At 55.6% G+C, this 18,746-nt stretch overlaps 1 protein-coding gene across 1 annotated transcript in view; it reads left to right on the top strand.

The window, feature by feature from the left end:
• Positions 1-18,746, top strand: part of SVOP (SV2 related protein) — a 42,678-nt gene that overhangs the window by 13,017 nt on the left and 10,915 nt on the right. Inside the window, exons 3-13 of the mRNA XM_032967862.2 lie at positions 6,802-6,887; positions 7,092-7,190; positions 7,323-7,394; positions 7,595-7,719; positions 8,317-8,380; positions 8,778-8,903; positions 9,243-9,371; positions 9,558-9,631; positions 9,758-9,834; positions 10,682-10,789; positions 14,054-14,165. Coding sequence (XP_032823753.1) covers positions 6,802-6,887; positions 7,092-7,190; positions 7,323-7,394; positions 7,595-7,719; positions 8,317-8,380; positions 8,778-8,903; positions 9,243-9,371; positions 9,558-9,631; positions 9,758-9,834; positions 10,682-10,789; positions 14,054-14,165 — 1,072 coding nt within the window. The remainder of the gene's footprint in view (positions 1-6,801; positions 6,888-7,091; positions 7,191-7,322; positions 7,395-7,594; positions 7,720-8,316; positions 8,381-8,777; positions 8,904-9,242; positions 9,372-9,557; positions 9,632-9,757; positions 9,835-10,681; positions 10,790-14,053; positions 14,166-18,746) is intronic.

Below are 18,746 nucleotides of genomic sequence, written 5' to 3'. Positions count from 1 at the left end.
CGTGGAGCTGAGTGGACTTGCCGATGACCGGTACCAGCGGTGTCAACATGGGCCTCTGTGGAGGAGGCCCGTGAAGGACGCTGCTACTGGGCAGTTGGAGGCAGTCGCCCTCCAGCAACAACGGAGGGCGGAGGAGCGACGCTCACAACAACGAGCGGGGCGCCGGGTGGCGAAAGCACAGCAAATCGGCACAGTAGGAGGCGTAGGTGGTGCATCAGCCAGTTGTCTCAGTCATCTCAGTCAGACGACCCATGGCACCTGGGTCTGTCCCGTGACCTCCTGCAAGCGGGCGTTCGACAATTTCACGTGGCCTTAAAGTGCACCTAGCCTGGCACAAGCGCCGTGGTGACGTCACCGCCACTCAGTGCCCCCCACGCGTGCCGCTCCCGTGGCGTAGTTCTGAGGTTTGTGATGTGCCCCGAGCTGATTACGCAACATAGGGATTTAAATATTCAACTTTGGCTTGTGTTTTATACATTATTTGTGTGTAGATCACTCGCGTGGACGTTGTTATTTCGTAAGCAAGTCAGACTCTACCCGGACTCTCTCGCGTGCTCACACGGACCGCAGCGTCTCTCCCCGAGACTGCGGGGAGTCAAACGCCGCTGCCTCTGCTGACTCAGTCTCGGCCGAGTCGGCGTTTCCCCTGCGACAGAGCTTCGCTTGCGGGCGTGTCCACTTCGCCTGGCCCGGGACGTCCCCGCCCGGTCCACCAAACCGCGGAGTCTTAACAGGTGGGAGGGGCGGGGGAATAGTCACCCCCACCCCGCCCCCCTGTGGCACCACCTGGGGGGACCCCCTCCCCCTACCATGCACCGGGAGCCCCCCCCCCCCGATTTCCTGCAGCCGCCCACTCAAGCGGCAGTGCCCCCCCCCCTGCGCAATCCACGTTCCCTGTGGGCCTCGCAGCAACGCGGGGAAGGGCGGGGCGGAGGTGGGAGGCTGGGGGGAGCCCCTCCCCCCCGTACTCTCGTCCCACGTGGCTTGAGCCTGCGGGCTTAATCTCAAACGTACAGAACAGCACGGATTAAAAGTCTCCGGTGTCAGACGATTTTTTTGTAAACATTACGCGAATACCCACCCGGCCACCCAGAGAAAGGGGCGCACCTCGTTCCCACGTCTCCCCGCTCATCATCCCGCGGACTCCCACGCCGCGCAACGAGACGTGTCGCAGTGGCGGTGGTGGTGGTTGTTGTTGTTGTTGGTGGTGGTGACGACAACGGCGCGGGTTGCACGTGTGAGCGAGACGGCCGCGGCGCGCAGAAGCTCCGTCGACACAGAGGGCCTCTCATCCCCTCGCTCCCCGGGGGATCAGGACGGGAGACCGACTGTGACGGGGTTCTTGGACCCGGACGGGATTGCCGATGTCTGCTGCCGTCCCAGGTAGGGCAGCTCCTATCGCGTCGTCGTCGTCCGCCAATAAAGAGGGGGGCCCAGGGACTGGGTGGGTACATAATGGCCCGGTCGGAGCCACCACCCCCCCCCCCCCCACCGCCGAGGGCCTGGGTTCGAGCCCAGCCGCTGGGCGTCTCTCTCGGGCGGATCGTTACGTCTGGTCTCAGGGACTTTGACCCAGCACGGCTAAGAAGCTGGACTCAGTCCCACGTTGCCGGGCCTGTCTCTGAGTGGGGGAGTTGGGGGGGGTCACAATGGCTGTGTCAGACGCGCTGCCGAGAAGCCTGGGTTTCATCCCCGGTTTATGGGGCGTTTTAGGCGTCGCGATTTGGTGGTCTCAGCTCCACCGCGTACCGAAATGGGAAAACGCAAGACGGGTCGGTGCGTCCCGACAACTACCGAGGTGGTAGGACGGCGACGCGGGATCGTGAACCCACCCACGGGCGCCGCTCCTGCGCAGAGCGAAACACGGCGCGGTTCTAACCGAGGCTGTGACGACGTCCATCCTCTCGCCTCTCCCGGTGTAAATGTCAGCCAAAGGGGCATCGCGTCCAGCGGCAGCGCGCTCGCTCGCCTCTTGCAGTCGAGAGCTTTCGCGGTTCGAACAAAATAAAACCCCGCGGCCGCCCCGGCTAATAACGCGGGTGCATTGACCGTAAAACGCGGTAGGCGCCGTCCGCTACACGGGTGGGCGTCGAAGATCCCCGTGGCGTCATTCGCAAGAGCAAGGTCACACTGTGCGCCGACGCCATGGTGCCAAAATGTGCAACATTTCCCAAGATCCGCAAGTTACTCGATTGGAATAACGCAGCGCAGTCGTCGCCCTCGACTGCAGAAGCGTGGCGGGGAGACCCGCCTGAAAAGGAGTCACGGGACTCGGTGAGGCGCTCGCGAGTGGACGAACGTTTGCACATCAACATCAAATTAATCGATTGGCGGTGACCCGGGTCACCATCGTGACCCGGAGGTGCCAAAACCTCCATAACTCCGAAACCAGAAGGCCTATGAAGACGGGAGATGTCACTGAGCCCGATACGCACGCCAAATATGGAAATAAAAAACAAACGCAAAACACTCATAAAAAAGGGGGGCTGCTGGGATATTTGTGCGTGGCAACGGCTGTTTATCGCTTGTTGTGAAAGTACATCAGGATGCTGGTCTGGTCATTCCCCAGCACGTTCTGCTTCTTACGGGGGCGGCCACCCTCCTTGTGTTTGGGAGCGAGACCACTTGGAGGCAATGGCGCACCAGGCGCTCTCTCGGTACGGCCGGCGGTCACGGTCGTGCTGGCGGGATCGACATCGTCGTCATCATCATCGCCGCTCCCAGCGTCGCCCTCCGGCAGGACAGGGTCGTAGTTCCAGCGATGCTCCCAGAAAAAAAAAAAACCTTAAACTATGCCCGACCCACCAATATTTTGCGGTGACCCGGGCTACCGCCGATCGATTCAAATGTCAAAGGACACGGACAAACTTGCCGGACGGGGCGGAGTACCGGCATACCAAGGACATCGGGACACGGGGGAGGGGGCTCCCCCCTTCCACCGCACACTCCTCACCCCGCCCCTTGGGGAGTCGTGGCTCCCTCCACTGCCCTCCCCGAGGGGGTCTTCTTGCTCTCTGCTGAGTCAGCGCAGGGAGATTTGGGGACGGCCACTTGTGGCTCTGATGGGTCGCGTACAGGACGAGTACACGCACACACCCACGAGCACGCGCGCGCGTGGGTGTGTGTGGGGAGCGGTAGTGTAGCGGTTAGCGCGCTGTGTGTGTGTGGGGAGCGGTGGTGCAGCGGTTAGCGCGCTGTGTGTGTGTGTGGGGAGCGGTGGTGCAGCGGTTAGCGCGCTGCGCTACGAACCTGGCCACCCATGCTCGATTCCCGCTCGCGACCAACACCGGTGACGATTATCCGAACCGGTTCTGGGCCTCCCCTAGGTCGACTCATCCTCAAATGAGTAACCTGGTGCGCTGTGTAAACATCGCCGCTAGGGAGACAAAGGCGGTCGAGCGTGGTGCTGACCACCTGCCCCCTTGTGCGCCGTTCTGGCCTGCATATGTGCTCGCTAAAAGAACTTTCCCCAACAGTCTATAAAGAATTTCGATTTAAAGCTTTCGTGACTGCAATGATTCATCTTCTTTGGTTCTTTCGGTAAAGTCACGTAGAATGAGAATAAAATAATAAATTGATAAAGACTACATGGGGAATGCATGCCTTTGCTTTGTGGCTGCCCGTTCTACTCTTTAAGTGTTCCATGAACCAAGGCCTCCATAATGTCCCTGACCGCCAACTCAAGCCCTCGATGTCTCCCTGTGGGATCACGCCGCCGTCGCCATCCCAGAATCTCAGCCGGATCCGGAAGAACGATGACGAGCCGTGGACGAGCGCAGATGTCGAGAATAAACACCCCGTTTGAGGCCCCGCATAGCGCAACCCCCCGGCTCTGGCACTCCTCATGGAACCATCAACCGCATCAGGACATCAACAAGGCTGCGGTGCACGTCGCCTTCACCCATGGAAAATGAAAGACACACCACGGCAGTGCGACTGTGGCCATGCAACCAAAGCTATGAACTAAACTCTGTAGTAAACCCGCAGAGACTCATCAATGTGCGTTTATACCCACAGAAGCGCATACAGTGAGGGAAAAAAAGTGTTTGATCCCCTGCTGATTTTGTACGTTTGCCCACTGACAAAGAAATGATCAGTCTATAATTTTAATGGTAGGTTTATTTGAACAGTGAGAGACAGAATAACAATAAAAAAAATATCCAGAAAAACGCATGTCAAAAATGTTATAAATTGAATTGCATTTTAATGAGGGAAATAAGTATTTGACCCCCTCTCAATCGGAAAGATTTCTGGCTCCCAGGTGTATTTTATACAGGTAACAAGCTGAGATTTGGAGCACACTCTTAAAGGGAGTGCTCCTAATCTCAGCTTGTTACCTGTATAAAAGACACCTGTCCACAGAAGCAATCAATCAGATTCCAAACTCTCCACCATGGCCAAAACCAAAGAGCTCTCCAAGGATGTCAGGGACAAGATTGTAGACCTACACAAGGCTAGAATGGGCTACAAGACCATTGCCAAGCAGCTTGGTGAGAAGGTGACAACAGTTGGTGCGATTATTTGCAAATGGAAGAAACACAAAAGAACTGTCAATCTCCCTCGTGCTGGGGCTCCACACAAGATCTCACCTCGTGGAGTTGCAATTATCATGAGAACGGTGAGGAATTAGCCCAGAACTACACGGGAGGATCTTGTCAATGATCTCAAGGTAGCTGGGACCATTGTCACCAAGAAAACAATTGGTAACACTACGCCGTGAAGGACTGAAATCCTGCAGCGCGCGCAAGGTCCCCCTGCTCAAGAAAGCACATATACATGCCCGTCTGAAGTTTGCCAATGAACATCTGAATGATTCAGAGGACAACTGGGTGAAAGTGTTGTGGTCAGATGAGACCAAAATGGAGCTCTTTGGCGTCAACTCAACTCGCCGTGTTTGGAGGAGGAGGAATGCTGCCTATGACCCCAAGAACACCATCCCCGCCGTCAAACATGGAGGTGGAAACATTATGCTTTGGGGGTGTTTTTCTGCTAAGGGGACAGGACAACTTCACCGCATCAAAGGGACGATGGACGGGGCCATGTACCGTCAATCTTGGGTGAGAACCTCCTTCCCTCAACCAGGGCATTGAAAATGAGCCGTGGATGGGTATTCCAGCATGAAAATGACCCAAAACACATGGCCAAGGCAACAAAGGAGTGGCACAAGAAGAAGCACATTAAGGTCCTAGAGTGGCCTAGCCAGTCTCCAGACCTTAATCCCAATGAAAATCTGTGGAGGGAGCTGAAGGTTCGAGTTGCCAAACGTCAGCCTCGAAACCTTAATGACTTGGAGAAGATCTGCAAAGAGGAGTGGGACAAAATCCCTCCTGAAATGTGTGCAAACCTGGTGGCCAACTACAAGAAACGTCTGACCTCTGTGATTCCCAACAAGGGTTTTGCCACCAAGTACTAAGTCATGTTTTTGCAGAGGGGTCAAATACTTATTTCCCTCATTAAAATGCAAATCAATTTATAACATTTTTGACATGCGTTTTTCTGGATTTTGTTATTATTCTGTCTCTCACTGTTCAAATAAACCTACCATTAAAATTATAGACTGATCATTTATTTGTCAGTGGGCAAAAGTACAAAATCAGCAGGGGATCAAATACTTTTTTCCCTCACTGTAGAGGCCCCTGAAGATTCACAGATAACCAATAGAAATACGTAAAAAATAAGCTACAGCAGTGCGACTGTGGCCATGCAAGCCACACTATGGACATGCACAGTAAACCCCACCGCGGTCCGCGCTCCTTCAACAGAGGAGGAGGAACAGTGCCACGACACGAACTCTCTGTCTGCTGAAGCCCTCTCGTCGTGGCGAGCAGCAGACCTCGACATTGGCATCGAGCTCCTGAACACACTGCCCTAAGCAAGAACAGAATGGTCACCTAACCTGACATCAACCTAACCGACCATTCGTGATGCTAAATAGCTGCAACTACCCAACTATCATACCATAAAGCGATGTGAAGGAACGAAATATAAACTACATCAATATAATCATTGATGTAGTTTATATTTAGTTCTTTCACATCGGTTTATTGTATGATAGTTGGGTAGTTGCAGTTATTTAGCGTCAATATACTAAATGCCTCTGTTAATATGTAAACTCTGACTTTAACATAGCTACTTCCGTTACCAGTTACATGCTAATCCCTCACACTGACATCATGCTAATCTCCCAGTTACATGCTAATTTCTGACTTTAACATCCTGCTAATCTATCACATTAACACAGCTATTTCAATGCTAAATCATTCTGTTGATATGTAAACTCCTTTGTCAAGGCGCTCTGCTCCTCCCACCCAGCTTAAAAGACGCTGCCAAGCTTAGCAGTGTTCACTGAAGCGCTGTCTTCCTGACAGTTCTGTTTCTTCACCTGAGGAAGGCTGCTTGTGTTGTGGCCGAAACGTCGTGAGAATTTTATTTTACTATGTTTTATTTTTATTATTTCATTACTTCCCTTCTACGTGACTTTACCGAAAGAACCAAGCAGATGAATCCCTGCAGTCACGACAGCTTTAAATCGAAATTTTACCGGCAATTAGTTTCAAATGGCGCATGTCTGTGTGTGGGTGTGGGGATCGGTGGCGCAGTGGTTAGTGCACCGCACAACGAACCCGGCCACCTGAGTTTGATTCCTGGCCACGGTCGCCATCAGTAGCTCGGAGTGATGTCCGAACGAGTCCGGTGCCGCGCGAGACCTCGTCACCGGGGCGGCTTGCCGGGGCCGCAGTGCGCCGTGCCGGCCTTGCTTGGTGCTCGCTAACAGCTCTCGCGCCGCGCGCCTGTCTCTAGATGTGTTCACCGTGGAAGATGCCGTGGAGGCCATCGGCTTCGGCAAGTTCCAGTGGAAGCTGTCCGTGGTCACCGGCCTGGCCTGGGTGAGACCATAACCCCTAACCCTCAACCTCTCACCCTAACCCCGACCAGAACCCTACCCCGCATCACGAGCGAGCGTGGCGCATCGTGACGGAGGGCGAGGGAGCGCTCGAGGGAGTGCGGCGGGAGCTGATGTTTCTCCGTGGAGAGAGAGTTCTATCTCTCCCCCCCCCCCTCCCCTCTCTTCGTTCCCTGTGGCCGCTCAGATGGCGGACGCGATGGAGATGATGATTCTCTCCATCCTGGCGCCGCAGCTGCACTGCGAGTGGCAGCTGCAAAGCTGGCAGGTGGCGCTCATCACGTCGGTGAGGGCACCCCCCACGCCACCCGCATCCTCGCCATCGCCGCCTTGTTTGCATCGCCGTGGCCCGTTTTGATCTCTCTCGTTTGTGCCCCCCCCCCCCCGTGTGTCGCCCCCCTCCACTCCGTGCCGGCAGGTGGTGTTCATCGGGATGATGCTGAGCTCGTCGCTGTGGGGGAACTTCTCGGACCAGTACGGCCGCAAAATGGTAACCGCGGCTCCAACCCCGCACGGGGGCCCCCCGCTCACTCGGCCCGCGCGGTGCACGTGTGCGCCCTGCGTGATGCTCGTGTCCCGTGTCTGCCCGTGTGCTCCCACCCATTGCTCCCCAATTATCCCCGTGTCTCCCCACGCATCCGTGTATCTCACCATGCGTGTCTCCCCCCCCCAATGTGCGTGTCCCCACAGGGCCTGAAGCTGAGCGTGCTGTGGGCGCTCTACTACGGGATACTGAGCGCGCTGGCGCCCGTCTACGGCTGGATCCTGCTGCTGCGCGGCCTCGTCGGCTTCGGCATCGGAGGGATTCCTCAGTCGTGAGCGGCGCGCGCGTGCTCATGCGTGTTTTGCACACGCGCGTGCGCGTTTGTGTGGGCGCGGTGGTGTCGCGGTCAGCGCGGCGAGCTACCAACCCGGCGACCCGAGTTCGATTCCCGCTCGCGGCCAGCACTGGTCCTGAACCGGTCCTGGACCTCCGCTAGGTTGACTCAACCTCAAATGATTACCCGGTGCGACGTGTGAACGTCACCACGAGGGAGACGGAAGCAGCCAGGCGTGGTGTTGGCCACCCGCGCCCTCGTGTGCCGTGCCGGCCTTTAGAGGTGCTGCTCGCCAAAAGCACTTGCCCCAACAGTCTGCCAAGGCTATACGGGGGATCTTTGCCTTTGTGCGTGCACGTACCTTGGTGTGTGTCCACGCGCGCAGACGTCTTCGCGTAAGGCCAGGCGGTCCCATTGGGGCTAAAAATTCGCTCTTTCAACGGAAACGGACGCATGGGTGTTCCCACGCTGGTTGGGTCCGAGTTGGCGGAGTCCGCGGTGGTCGCGCTTCCCCTTGCTCCAAGCTCCGTGCGATCGCGGGTGCCGGGCCGGCAGTCTAACCCAGGGCCCCCCCGCCCCCCCCCCTTCCCGCAGGGTCACACTGTATGCGGAGTTTCTCCCCATGAAGGCACGGGCTAAGTGCATCGTCCTCATCGAGGTGAGCGGCGGCAGCGCGGAATGCTCGCTGGCGCTCGCGATTTAAGCGGTCGGCTGCCGACTGAAATGTTTTGTTGCATTGTAACCCCGAGCCGCTTAGTCATGATTTTGGGGAATTATTTTGGCAAGAAAATTTCAGCTTTGGGAACCGTTAGGCGGAAAAAGGGTCCGGCGGGTCGTCGATCCCCTGCTCGCGCCGGTCTGGCCAGCGAGCGTGGGGTCGGCGATCGCCAAACGGTGCCCTCCGCTCGTCCAGGAAAGCCTCGGCGAGTCTAGAGACTCGTTTTCAGGAGGCCCCTGCTACCCTGGGACGTTTGGGCAGATTCTGGAGGGCGGGTGGGCGGGGGGTGTGTGTCCCCCCGCCCGGTGAGGCTACCGCTGGCGCGCCGCTCGTCCAGGTCTTCTGGGCCGTGGGCACGGTGGCCGAGGTGCTGCTGGCGATCGTGGTGATGCCGACGCTGGGCTGGCGCTGGCTGCTGGGCCTCTCCGCCATCCCCCTCGTCGTCTTCGCCGTCTTCTCCTTCGTGAGTGCCGCCCCGGCCTCGTGCCCCAGACGTCGACCTCCGACCGTTAACCCCAGCGTCCGATTCCTGATCCTGACCTCGAACACCCTCAACCTCAGGCATTTGTTGATTCACTCCTCCCCCCTAACGATCCCATGAATTGCCATGATTTGTGGTAACAATTCAAGAGTCAAGTATTTTATTTCTCATGAGCACCAAATCGCGAAGAATGCTTCTCGTGTCTGCGTCGGCCTCAGTGCTTTGCGGATGGTAAATAAGCACGCCACCTGGTGGTCACGTGGGCCGAGCGAGCGGGCGTGCGGTGAGGGAGCAGTGTCATCGTTGTGTGCCGTGGCGCAGTGGCTGCCGGAGAGTGCACGCTACGACGTGCTGACGGGCAACACGGACAAGGCTCATGCGACGCTCAAGCGCATCGCCACCGAGAACGGGGTGCCCATGCCCCTCGGCAAACTCACCTCGTCGCAGCAGGTGAGGGCCGCGAGGAGGCGAGGGCCCAGCAGGTGAGGGGCGCAATGGGTGGCGCGCGTGCACTTGCGCACGCGCGCAAAGGGAGAGATCCCCCACGCAGCCGTGATAGACTGTTGGGGGCGAGTGGCGTGAGTGAGCAGCTGTGGTGGCGTGTGGTGGCTTGTTGTGGCGTGTGTCGCGCGCCAGGAGAAGAGGGGGCGGTTCCAGGACCTCTTCACGCCGCAGCTCAGAGTCACCACCCTGTTGCTGTGGTTCATCTGGTGAGCGTCACCGCGCGTCGCCGCGCGTCAATCCGCGTCGCCGCGCGTCGCCGCGCGTCACCACCCGTCACCGCTCCGCGCCCTTCGTGCTTACGCGACCTCTCGCCCTGTCCGCCCTCCCGTCAGGTTCTGCAACGCGTTCTCCTACTACGGCCTGGTGCTGCTCACCACGGAGCTCTTCCAAGCCGGCGACGTCTGCCATGGTACGCCCGGCAACTTGGCGCCGTTCACCGGCGGCATCGCACTGAGTCGGCGGTAGCTGACCTCGCGTCATGGCCGCCGAAGCCATCCCACGGGTGACACCAAAAGCCTCTCGCTGGCATCGGTGCCGAAGCGCGCAGTGCAATCCGGAGTTCGGAACGGCTGGGAGAGCGGCGGTGCCGCGGGGAGAGCGGCGTGCGGACTCACCGACTCACGGACTCGTGGACTCGCGGACTCACGGACTCGCGTACCCCGGGGCTCCGGTTCTTTTGCTGTATCATTCCAGGCCATAAAATTCCGGGTAATTCTATCGCAGGATCGTGAGAGGTGGTGGCAGAATTGGGAGGCCTTTATCCATGAGTGGACCGCGGTGATGATGATTCCAGGAGGTGGCCTTAGTGAGGCGTACACTGGATGTGGTATTCTGGAATGAGGAACTATTTCCAGGGTCGCCCACCCGGACAGACCCTTTCTGAATTGGATCCCTGCTTGTGGTCTCGTGGAATTGGTCGATCATGACAAGCCATCCCGCGGACGTCTAAGAGTCGACTCGGTCGCCGTGTGTCCTCACTCAACTGTCCTTCCCGTTGCTTACCGTGGTGATCCTCACCACAGTTTCATCTTAGTGGTACCATTTGCATCTAATTTGTGTTAAATGTAAATTCAGTCCTGGGCCTCCCCTAGGTCGATTCAAATCCATACCTGGTGCAGTGTGGAAACATAAGCGTGGGGAAGACAAAGGCGGCCAGGCGTGATTCTGGCCACCCACCCCCTTCGTAGATGCTACTCGCTAACAGAACTTGTTAAAGGCTACACGGGGGACATTTGTCTGTGTGTGTGGGGAGGCAGCGCACACGGAGGGCGACAAGATGACTCCACACTGTAGCCTCGAGTGTAAATACCTGAGCAGCACCGACTACCTGGACCTGCTGTGGACCACGCTTGCCGAGTTCCCCGGTACACGCTCGCATGCGCACACACACACACGCACACACACGCACACACACATATACACACGCACACACACGCGCACTCACGTACACACACAGTCACGCACACACACACGCACTCATGTACACACACACACAGTCACGCACACAACAACAACAACAACCGCCATTCACCACTAAGTGGCGGTGACGTCACCACGACGCTTGTGCCAGGCTATGTGCACCCTGAGGCCACGTGAAGTGTCGAACGCCCGCTGGCAGGAGGTCACAGGGCAGACCCAGGTGCCACGGGTCGACTGACTGAGATGACTGGCTGATGCACCACCTATGCCCCCTACTGTGCCAACCTGCTGTGCTTTAGCCACCCGGCGCTCCGCTCGTTGTTCTGAGCGTCGCTCCTCCGCCCTCCGTTGTTGTTGGAGGGTGACTACCTCCAACTGCCCAGTAGCATCCTTCACGAGCCTCCTCCACAGAGGCCGATCTTGACACCGCTGGTACCAGTCATCGGCAAGTCCACTCAGCTCCACGTCCTCCTGTACCACATCACTCCATCTCTTCTCTAGCCCGTGCCGCGCCCGCTTAGCCCCCTCAATCTGGCCGAACAAAAGCTGTTTCGGCATGCGGTGGCTGGCCATGCGGGCTACATGACCCAGCCATCACAGCTTTGCCCGCCGGAGGAGCTCACCGATGGGACCTTGCCCAGATCTTTCAAGGATTTGTGAGCTCCTCACACAATCCAGTCTGGTTAAACCCAGGATGGATCGTAGGCAGGCCAGCCTAAATGTTTCTAACCGGCGAAAATGTTCCATTAGGGGGGTCCACGTTTCGCAAGCGTAGAGAAGGGGGGGAATGACCGTGGCCGAGAAGACCTGCAGCTTCGTGCGGAGCGACAGACCAGGTAGCTTCCACACAGCGTTACACAACCAATGAAAACATATTGCCGCTCGACTGATTCGGAGTAAGACCTCTGCTGTTAAACCAGAGCTGGTCATGAGAACACTGCCCAGGTATGGGAAACTCTCCAATTGGGAGTTGTGGGAGTGGAGTGTCCAATTGTACAAAATACCCAGACAGGTTCTTAGTTTTGGTGGGGCTGATGGTAATGCCCCACCTCTTTGTGGCATGGTCCAGTTTCAGCAGCAGCGTCTCCAACTCCTCCTCTGAATGAGCAGCAATTACCAAATCATCGGCATACAGGACGTGGTTGACCAATAGGGAGTCATCCCTTGACCGCACCCAGGCATCGATCAGCCTCCCCTTAATATCTGTACCAAATGGAAATTCCCCCGGAACAGCTATTGAAGGCTTCACGAACTTCAATAGCTGGTCGAAATAGATGTGAAATAATGTGGGAGTCAGAGGACATCCCTGTCACACCGCAAGGTGTACAGGGAATGGCTCTGACTCCCGGCCACGTAGTTTTACCTGGGCCCGCTCACCATCATGAAGGTCCTTAATGATCGTGAGCAGAGTGTCAGGGACTCCAAAAGCACGAAGAACAACCCAGAGCCCAGGCCTGCTGATGGTATCAGAGGCCTTGACCAGGTCACTAAAGCAGAGATGTAGGTTGGAATTCCCTACACCTCTGCTGTAGCAGGCGGACAGAAAATCTTGCATCTGTGCAGGTCATCCCTTTGCTGAAACCGCATTGGGGCTCCACAAGCCTCTCCTCAGCGTGCCTAGCAAGGCGATGTTGAATAATCCTTGCCAGGACCTTTCCCGGCACACTGAGGAGTGAGATGTCCCTGTAGTTGTTCCAGTCTGTGCGGTCCCCCTTCTTAAAGAGGGGGACTACCAGGGCATCATTACAATCCTGCGGAACCCGTCCAGTGGTCCAGACTGTTGTTATGATGTCATGTAGGGCAGCCTGTGCACAAACGCCACCTTCCCTCAGCATTTCGCTTGGGAGATCATCTCTGCCCGGTGCCTATCCTGGTCTCAGACTCTGGATCGCCTTCAGTACTTCCTCAACAGATGGCACTTTAGTCAGCCTCTCAGAGGGGGTGACTACTTCTTCCAATATTTGAGGCACGGCAGCCTCAGCAGGGTCATCCCCACTTTGCCCCATGATGTTTTCCAGGCTGAGGGATTTCCCCTAGCCAAAGAACTTTCAGAAATGCTCAGCAAATCTGCAAACCTGTTCATGGGGGTCGGAGATTGGATCACCATTATTTATCCTAATGATGGTGATAGGTGTGGTACTACAAGTTACTTTTTTGATGGAATTAAAGAGTGTTTTGTAATCGCGGGCCACTGAGGCAGATTCCATCTCCTCAGCAACCCGCGACCACCACCCATCCTTGCAGTGCCTCATGGCTCTCCGAACCTCCGAGCGAAGGCTGCAGTAAGCCTCCTCATTCTCTGATGTGGGATGCTGTCGATGATGAGAGTGGGCCTGTCGCTTTTTCTCAGCCAGCCTGAACACCTTCTCTGTCAGCCAGGGTCTCTGGGGAGGTCTGGACCGTGTACCCAAGGCAGCCATTGCAGCTGCATGAGCCACAGTCCGAAACCTTGCCCATTTACCCTCGACCTCCAGAGGAGTGGGGGGCGATGCCAACCCCAGCTGCAAGCGATAATGAAATTCTCGCTTACCCCGAGGGGAAAGCATTGAGTCTCCTGGCTCCGCCAAATGGAGTTCGGGCAGGAGACGTCATAGACGCCTGTCCCCCTGGGGCCTCCGGCACAAGCTTCGTTTGATATTTTCTTTGTAGTATATCATATATTTAAAGGTGGAGGGGTTACCAGCCCCTTGCACCCATCCAGAGTCCCCATTTGGCCGCTGTGGTGACTACAAACGCCATGAGCGGAATGGGCAATCGAAGTTGGCCCTCTCCCCATGGCACTGACCACCACTGGATTACCGTCCGGTACCAACGAGGAGGTAGGGCGTTGTTTTGCCGGACCATGCACACACACGCGCACACACACACACACAAGCACGCACACGTACATGTGCACACACGCGAGCACGCACACACACATGAGCACTCGCACACACACACTCACGCGAGCACGCACACGCGCACACTTGTCCGTGCTGACGCACACTCACGTGCACACACACGCACACTCGTGTGTAATGACGCACACACGCGCGCACTCACGCATGCGCACACGCACACACACGGGAGCACACACACACACGCGCACACTCGTGCGTACTGACACGCAGGCGCATCCGTGGGACTCTGTAGGGATCTGTGTGGTCTGTGGGAGTCTGCAGGGACCCGTGGGGGTCTGTAGGGATGTGTGTCTCCGTGGGGGTCTGCAGGTGTTCTCATCACGCTCTGGTTCATCGATCTGCTCGGCCGCAGGAAGACCATGGCGCTGTCGTTCTTCGTCTTCTCATTGTTCGTCTTCTTGCTCTTCACCTGCGTGAGCAGGTGCGTGTGTGTGTGTGTCTGCAGGTGCGTGTGTGTGTGTGTGTCTGCAGGTGCGTGTGTGTTTCTGCAGGTGTGTGTGTGTTTCTGTAGGTGTGTGTGTGTTTCTGCAGGTGTGTGTTTCTGCAGGTGCATGTGTGTGTTTCTGTAGGTGTGTGTTTTTGCAGGTGCGTTTGTGTGTGTGTTTCTGTAGGTGCGTGTGTTTCTACAGGTGCGTGTGTGTGTGTGTCTGCAGGTGCGTGTGTGTGTGTGTTTCTGTAGGTGTGTGTGTTTCTGCAGGTGTGTGTTTCTGCAGGTGGGTGTGTGTGTGTGTGTTTCTGTAGGTGCGTGTGTGTGTGTTTCTACAGGTGCGTGTGTGTGTGTCTGCAGGTGTGTGTGTGTGTGTGTTTCTGCAGGTGCGTGTGTGTGTTTCTGTAGGTGTGTGTTTCTGCAGGTGCGTTTGTGTGTGTGTTTCTGTAGGTGCGTGTGTTTCTACAGGTGCGTGTGTATGTGTCTGCAGGTGTGTGTGTGTTTCTGTAGGTGCGTGCGTGTGTTTCTGCAGGTGTGTGTGTGTTTCTGCAGGTGCGTGTAGTATTTCTGCAGGTGCGTGTGTGTGTTTCTGCAGGTGTGTGTGTGTTTCTTTAGGTGTGTGTGTGTTTCTGCAGGTGTGTGTGTGTGTTTCTGGAGGTGCGTGTGTGTGTTTCTGCAGGTGTGTGTGTGTTTCTGCAGGTGTGTGTGTTTCTGTAGGTGTGTGTGTGTGTATATTTCTGCAGGTGCGTGCGTGTGTTTCTGCAGCTGTGTGTGTGTGTTTCTTTAGGTGTGTGTGTTTCTGCAGGTGTGTGTGTGTTTCTGCAGGTGTGTGTGTGTTTCTGCAGGTGTGTGTATTCCTGCAGGTGTGTGTGTGTGTGTCTCTGCAGGTGCGTATCTGTGTTTCTGCAGGTGTGTGCATGTGTTTCTGTAGGTGTGTGTGTTTCTGCAGGTGTGTGTGTGTGTTTCTGCAGGTGTGTGTGTGATTCTGTAGGTGTGTCTGTGTGTTTCTGCAGGTGTGTTTCTGCAGGTACGTGTGTGTTTCTGCAGGTTTGTGTGTGTGTTTCTGCAGGTGTGTGTGTGTGTGTGTTTCTGCAGGTGTGTGTGTTTCCGCAGGATTGAAAGGATGCCCTGGTGGTCCCCCTCTTTAAGAAGGGGACCGCACAGACTGTAACAACTACAGGGGCATCTCACTCCTCAGTGTGCCGGGAAAGGTCCTGGCAAGGATTATTCAACATCACCTTGCCAGGCACACTGAGGAGAGGCTTGCGGAGCCCCAATGCGGTTTTAGGAAAGGGCGATCCTGCACAGATGCCATATTTTCTGTCCGTCTGCTACAGCAGAGGTGTAGGGAATTCGAACAAGACCTACATCTCTGCTTTATTGACCTGGTCAAGGCCTATGATACCATCAGTAGGCCTGGGCTCGGGGTTGTTCTTCATGCTTTTGGAGTCCCTGACCCTCTGCTCACGATCATTAAGGACTTTCATGATGGTGAGCGGGCCCGGGTAAAACTACGTGGCCGGGAGTCAGAGCCATTCCTTGTACACTTTGGGGTGTGACGGGGATGTCCTCTGGCTCCCACATTATTTAACATCTATTTTGAATACGTAGTTTGTGAAGCCTTCAATAGCTGTACCGGGGGAATCTCAATTTGGTACAGATATAATGGGAGGCTGATCGATGCCCGGGTGCGGTCAAGGGATGGCTCCCTATTGCTCAACCACGTTAAGTATGCTGATGATTTGGTAATAGCTGCTCATTCAGAGCGGGAGTTGGAGACGCTGCTGCTTGGACTGGAGCGTGCCACTAAGAAATGGGGCCTTACCATCAGCCCCACCAAAGCTAAGCACCTTCCTGGGTATTTTGTACCATCGGACACTTCACCCCCACAACTCCCAATCGGTGATGGGGCAGTTGTGGAGAGAGTGGAGCGTTTCCCATATCTGGGCAGTGTGCTTATGACCGGCTCCAGTTTAACAGCAGAGGTCTCACTCCGAATCAGTCGAGCGGCAATATCTTTTCATCGGTTGCGTAACGCTGTGTGGAAGCTACCTGGTTTGTCGCTCTGCACTAAGCTTCAGGTCTTCTCGGCCATGGTCATTCCCTCCCTTCTCTACGCTTGCGAAACATGGACCCACCTTATGGAACATCTTCGCCGGTTAGAAACATTTAGGCTAGCCTGCCTACGATCCATCCTGGGTTTACCCAGGCTGGATTGTGTGAGGAGCTCACAAATCCTTGAAAGATCTGGGCAAGGACCCATCGGTGAGCTCCTCCGGCGGGCAAGGCTGCGATGGCTGGGTCATGTAGCCCGCATGCCCAGCCACCGCATGCCGAAACAGCTTTTGTTCGGCCGGATTGAGGGGGCTAAATGGGCGCGGCACGGGTTAGAGAAGAGATGGAGTGATGTGGTACAGGAGGACGTGGAGTTGAGTGGACTTGCCGATGACTGGTACCAGCGGTGTCAAGATCGGCCTCTGTGGAGGAGGCTCGTGACGGATGCTACTGGGCAGTTGGAGGCAGTCGCCCTCCAACAACAACGGAGGGCGGAAGAGCGACGCTCACAACAACGAGCGGAGCGCCGGGTGGCTAAAGCACAGCAGGTTGGCACAGTAGGGGGCACAGGTGGTGCATCAGCCAGTCATCTCAGTCAGTCGACCCGTGGCACCTGGGTCTGCCCCGTGACCTCCTGCCAGCGGGCGTTCGACACTTCACGTGGCCTCAAGGTGCACATAGCCTAGCACAAACGTTGTGGTGACGTCACCGCCACTTAGTGGTGAATGGCGATTGTTGTTGTTGTTTCTGCAGGTGTGTGTGTGTGTGTTTCTGCAGGTGTGTGTGTGTTTCTGCAGGTGTGTGTGTGTGTTTTTGCAGGTGTGTGTGTTTCTGCAGGTGTGTGTGTGTTTCTGCAGGTGTGTGTGTGTTTTTGCAGGTGTGTGTGTGTTTTTGCAGGTGTGTTTGTGTGTTTCTGCAGGTGTGTTTCTGCAGGTGTGTGTGTGTTTCTGCAGGTGTGTGTGTGTGTGTTTCTGCAGGTGTGTGTGTGTGTTTTTGCAGGTGTGTGTGTGTGTTTTTGCAGGTGTGTGTGTGTTTCTGCAGGTGTGTGTGTGTTTCTGCGGGTGTGTGTGTTTCTGCAGGTGTGTATGTGTGTGTTTCTGCAGGTGTGTGTGTATGTGTGCAGGTGTGTGTGTTTCTGCAGGTGTGTGTGTTTCTGCAGGTGTGTATGTGTGTTTCTGCAGGTGTGTGTTTCTGCAGGTGTGTGTGTTTCTGTAGGTGTGTCTGTGTGTTTCCGCAGGTGTGTGTGTTTCTGCAGGTGTGTCTGTGTGTTTCTGCAGGTGTGTGTGTTTCTATAGGTGTGTGTGTGTTTCTGCAGGTGTGTGCGTGTGTGGTTCTGTAGGTGCGTGTGTGTTTGCAGGTGCGTGTGTGTTTCTGTAGGTGCGTGTGTGTTTTTGCAGGTGCGTGTGTGTTTCTGTAGGTGCGTGTGTGTTTCTGCGTGTGTGTGTGTTTTTGCAGGTGCGTGTGTGTTTCTGTAGGTGCGTGTGTGTTTCTGCAGGTGCGTGTGTGTGTTTCTGCAGGTGTGTGTGTGTTTCTGCAGGTGCGTGTATCTTTCTGCAGGTTCGTTTGTGTGTTTCTGCAGGTGTGTGTGTTTCTGCAGGTGTGTGTCTGTGTGTTTCTGCAGGTGTGTGTGTGTTTCTTCAGGTGTGTGTGTGTGTTTCTGCAGGTGTGTGTGTGTTTCTTCATGTGTGTGTGTGTTTCTGCAGATGTGTGTGTTTCTGCAGGTTTGTCTGTGTGTTTCTGCAGGTGTGTGTGTGTGTTTCTGCTGGTATGTGTGTGTTTCTGCAGGTGTGTGTGTGTGTGTGTTTCTGCAGGTGTGTGTGTATCTGTGCAGGTGTGTGTGTGTTTCTGCAGGTATGTGTGTATGTGTGGAGGCGTGTGTGTGTTTCTGTTCGTGTGTGTGTGTTTCTGCAAGTGTGTGTGTTTCTACAGGTGTGTTTCTGCAGGTGTGTTTGTGTTTATGCATTTGTGTGTGTGTGTTTCTGCAGGTGTTTGTGTGTTTCTGCAGGTGTGTGTATGTATTTCTGCAGGTGTGTGTGTGTTTCTGCAGGTGTGTGTGTGTTTCTGCAGGTGCGTGTATCTTTCTGCAGGTGCGTTTGTGTGTTTCTGCAGGTGCGTGTGTGTGTTTCTGCAGGTGTGTGTGTGTGTTTCTGTACGTGTGTGTGTGTTTCTGCAGGTGTGTGTATGTATTTCTGCAGGTGTGTGTGTGTGTTTATGCAGGTGTGTGTGTGTTTCTGCAGGGGTGTGTGTGTTTCTGCAGGTGTGTGTGTGTTTCTGCAGGTGCGTGTATCTTTCTGCAGGTGCGTTTGTGTGTTTCTGCAGGTGTGTGTGTGTGTGTTTCTGCAGGTGTGTGTGTGTTTCTGTAGGTGTGTCTGTGTGTTTCTGCAGGTGTGTGTGTGTTTCTGCAGGTGTGTGTGTTTCTACAGGTGTGTCTGTGTGTTTCTGCAGGTGTGTGTGTTTCTGCAGGTGTGTGTGTTTCTGCAGTTGTGTGTGTGTTTCTGCAGGTGTGTGTGTGTATCTGTG

The sequence above is a fragment of the Petromyzon marinus genome, chromosome 38 (assembly GCF_048934315.1).
Source record: "Petromyzon marinus isolate PM22_M1 ecotype Great Lakes invasive population chromosome 38, UKy_Petmar_22M1.pri1.0, whole genome shotgun sequence".
In the NCBI taxonomy this organism is placed as follows: domain Eukaryota; kingdom Metazoa; phylum Chordata; class Hyperoartia; order Petromyzontiformes; family Petromyzontidae; genus Petromyzon; species Petromyzon marinus.
This window is presented reverse-complemented; position numbering and strand designations above follow the sequence as displayed.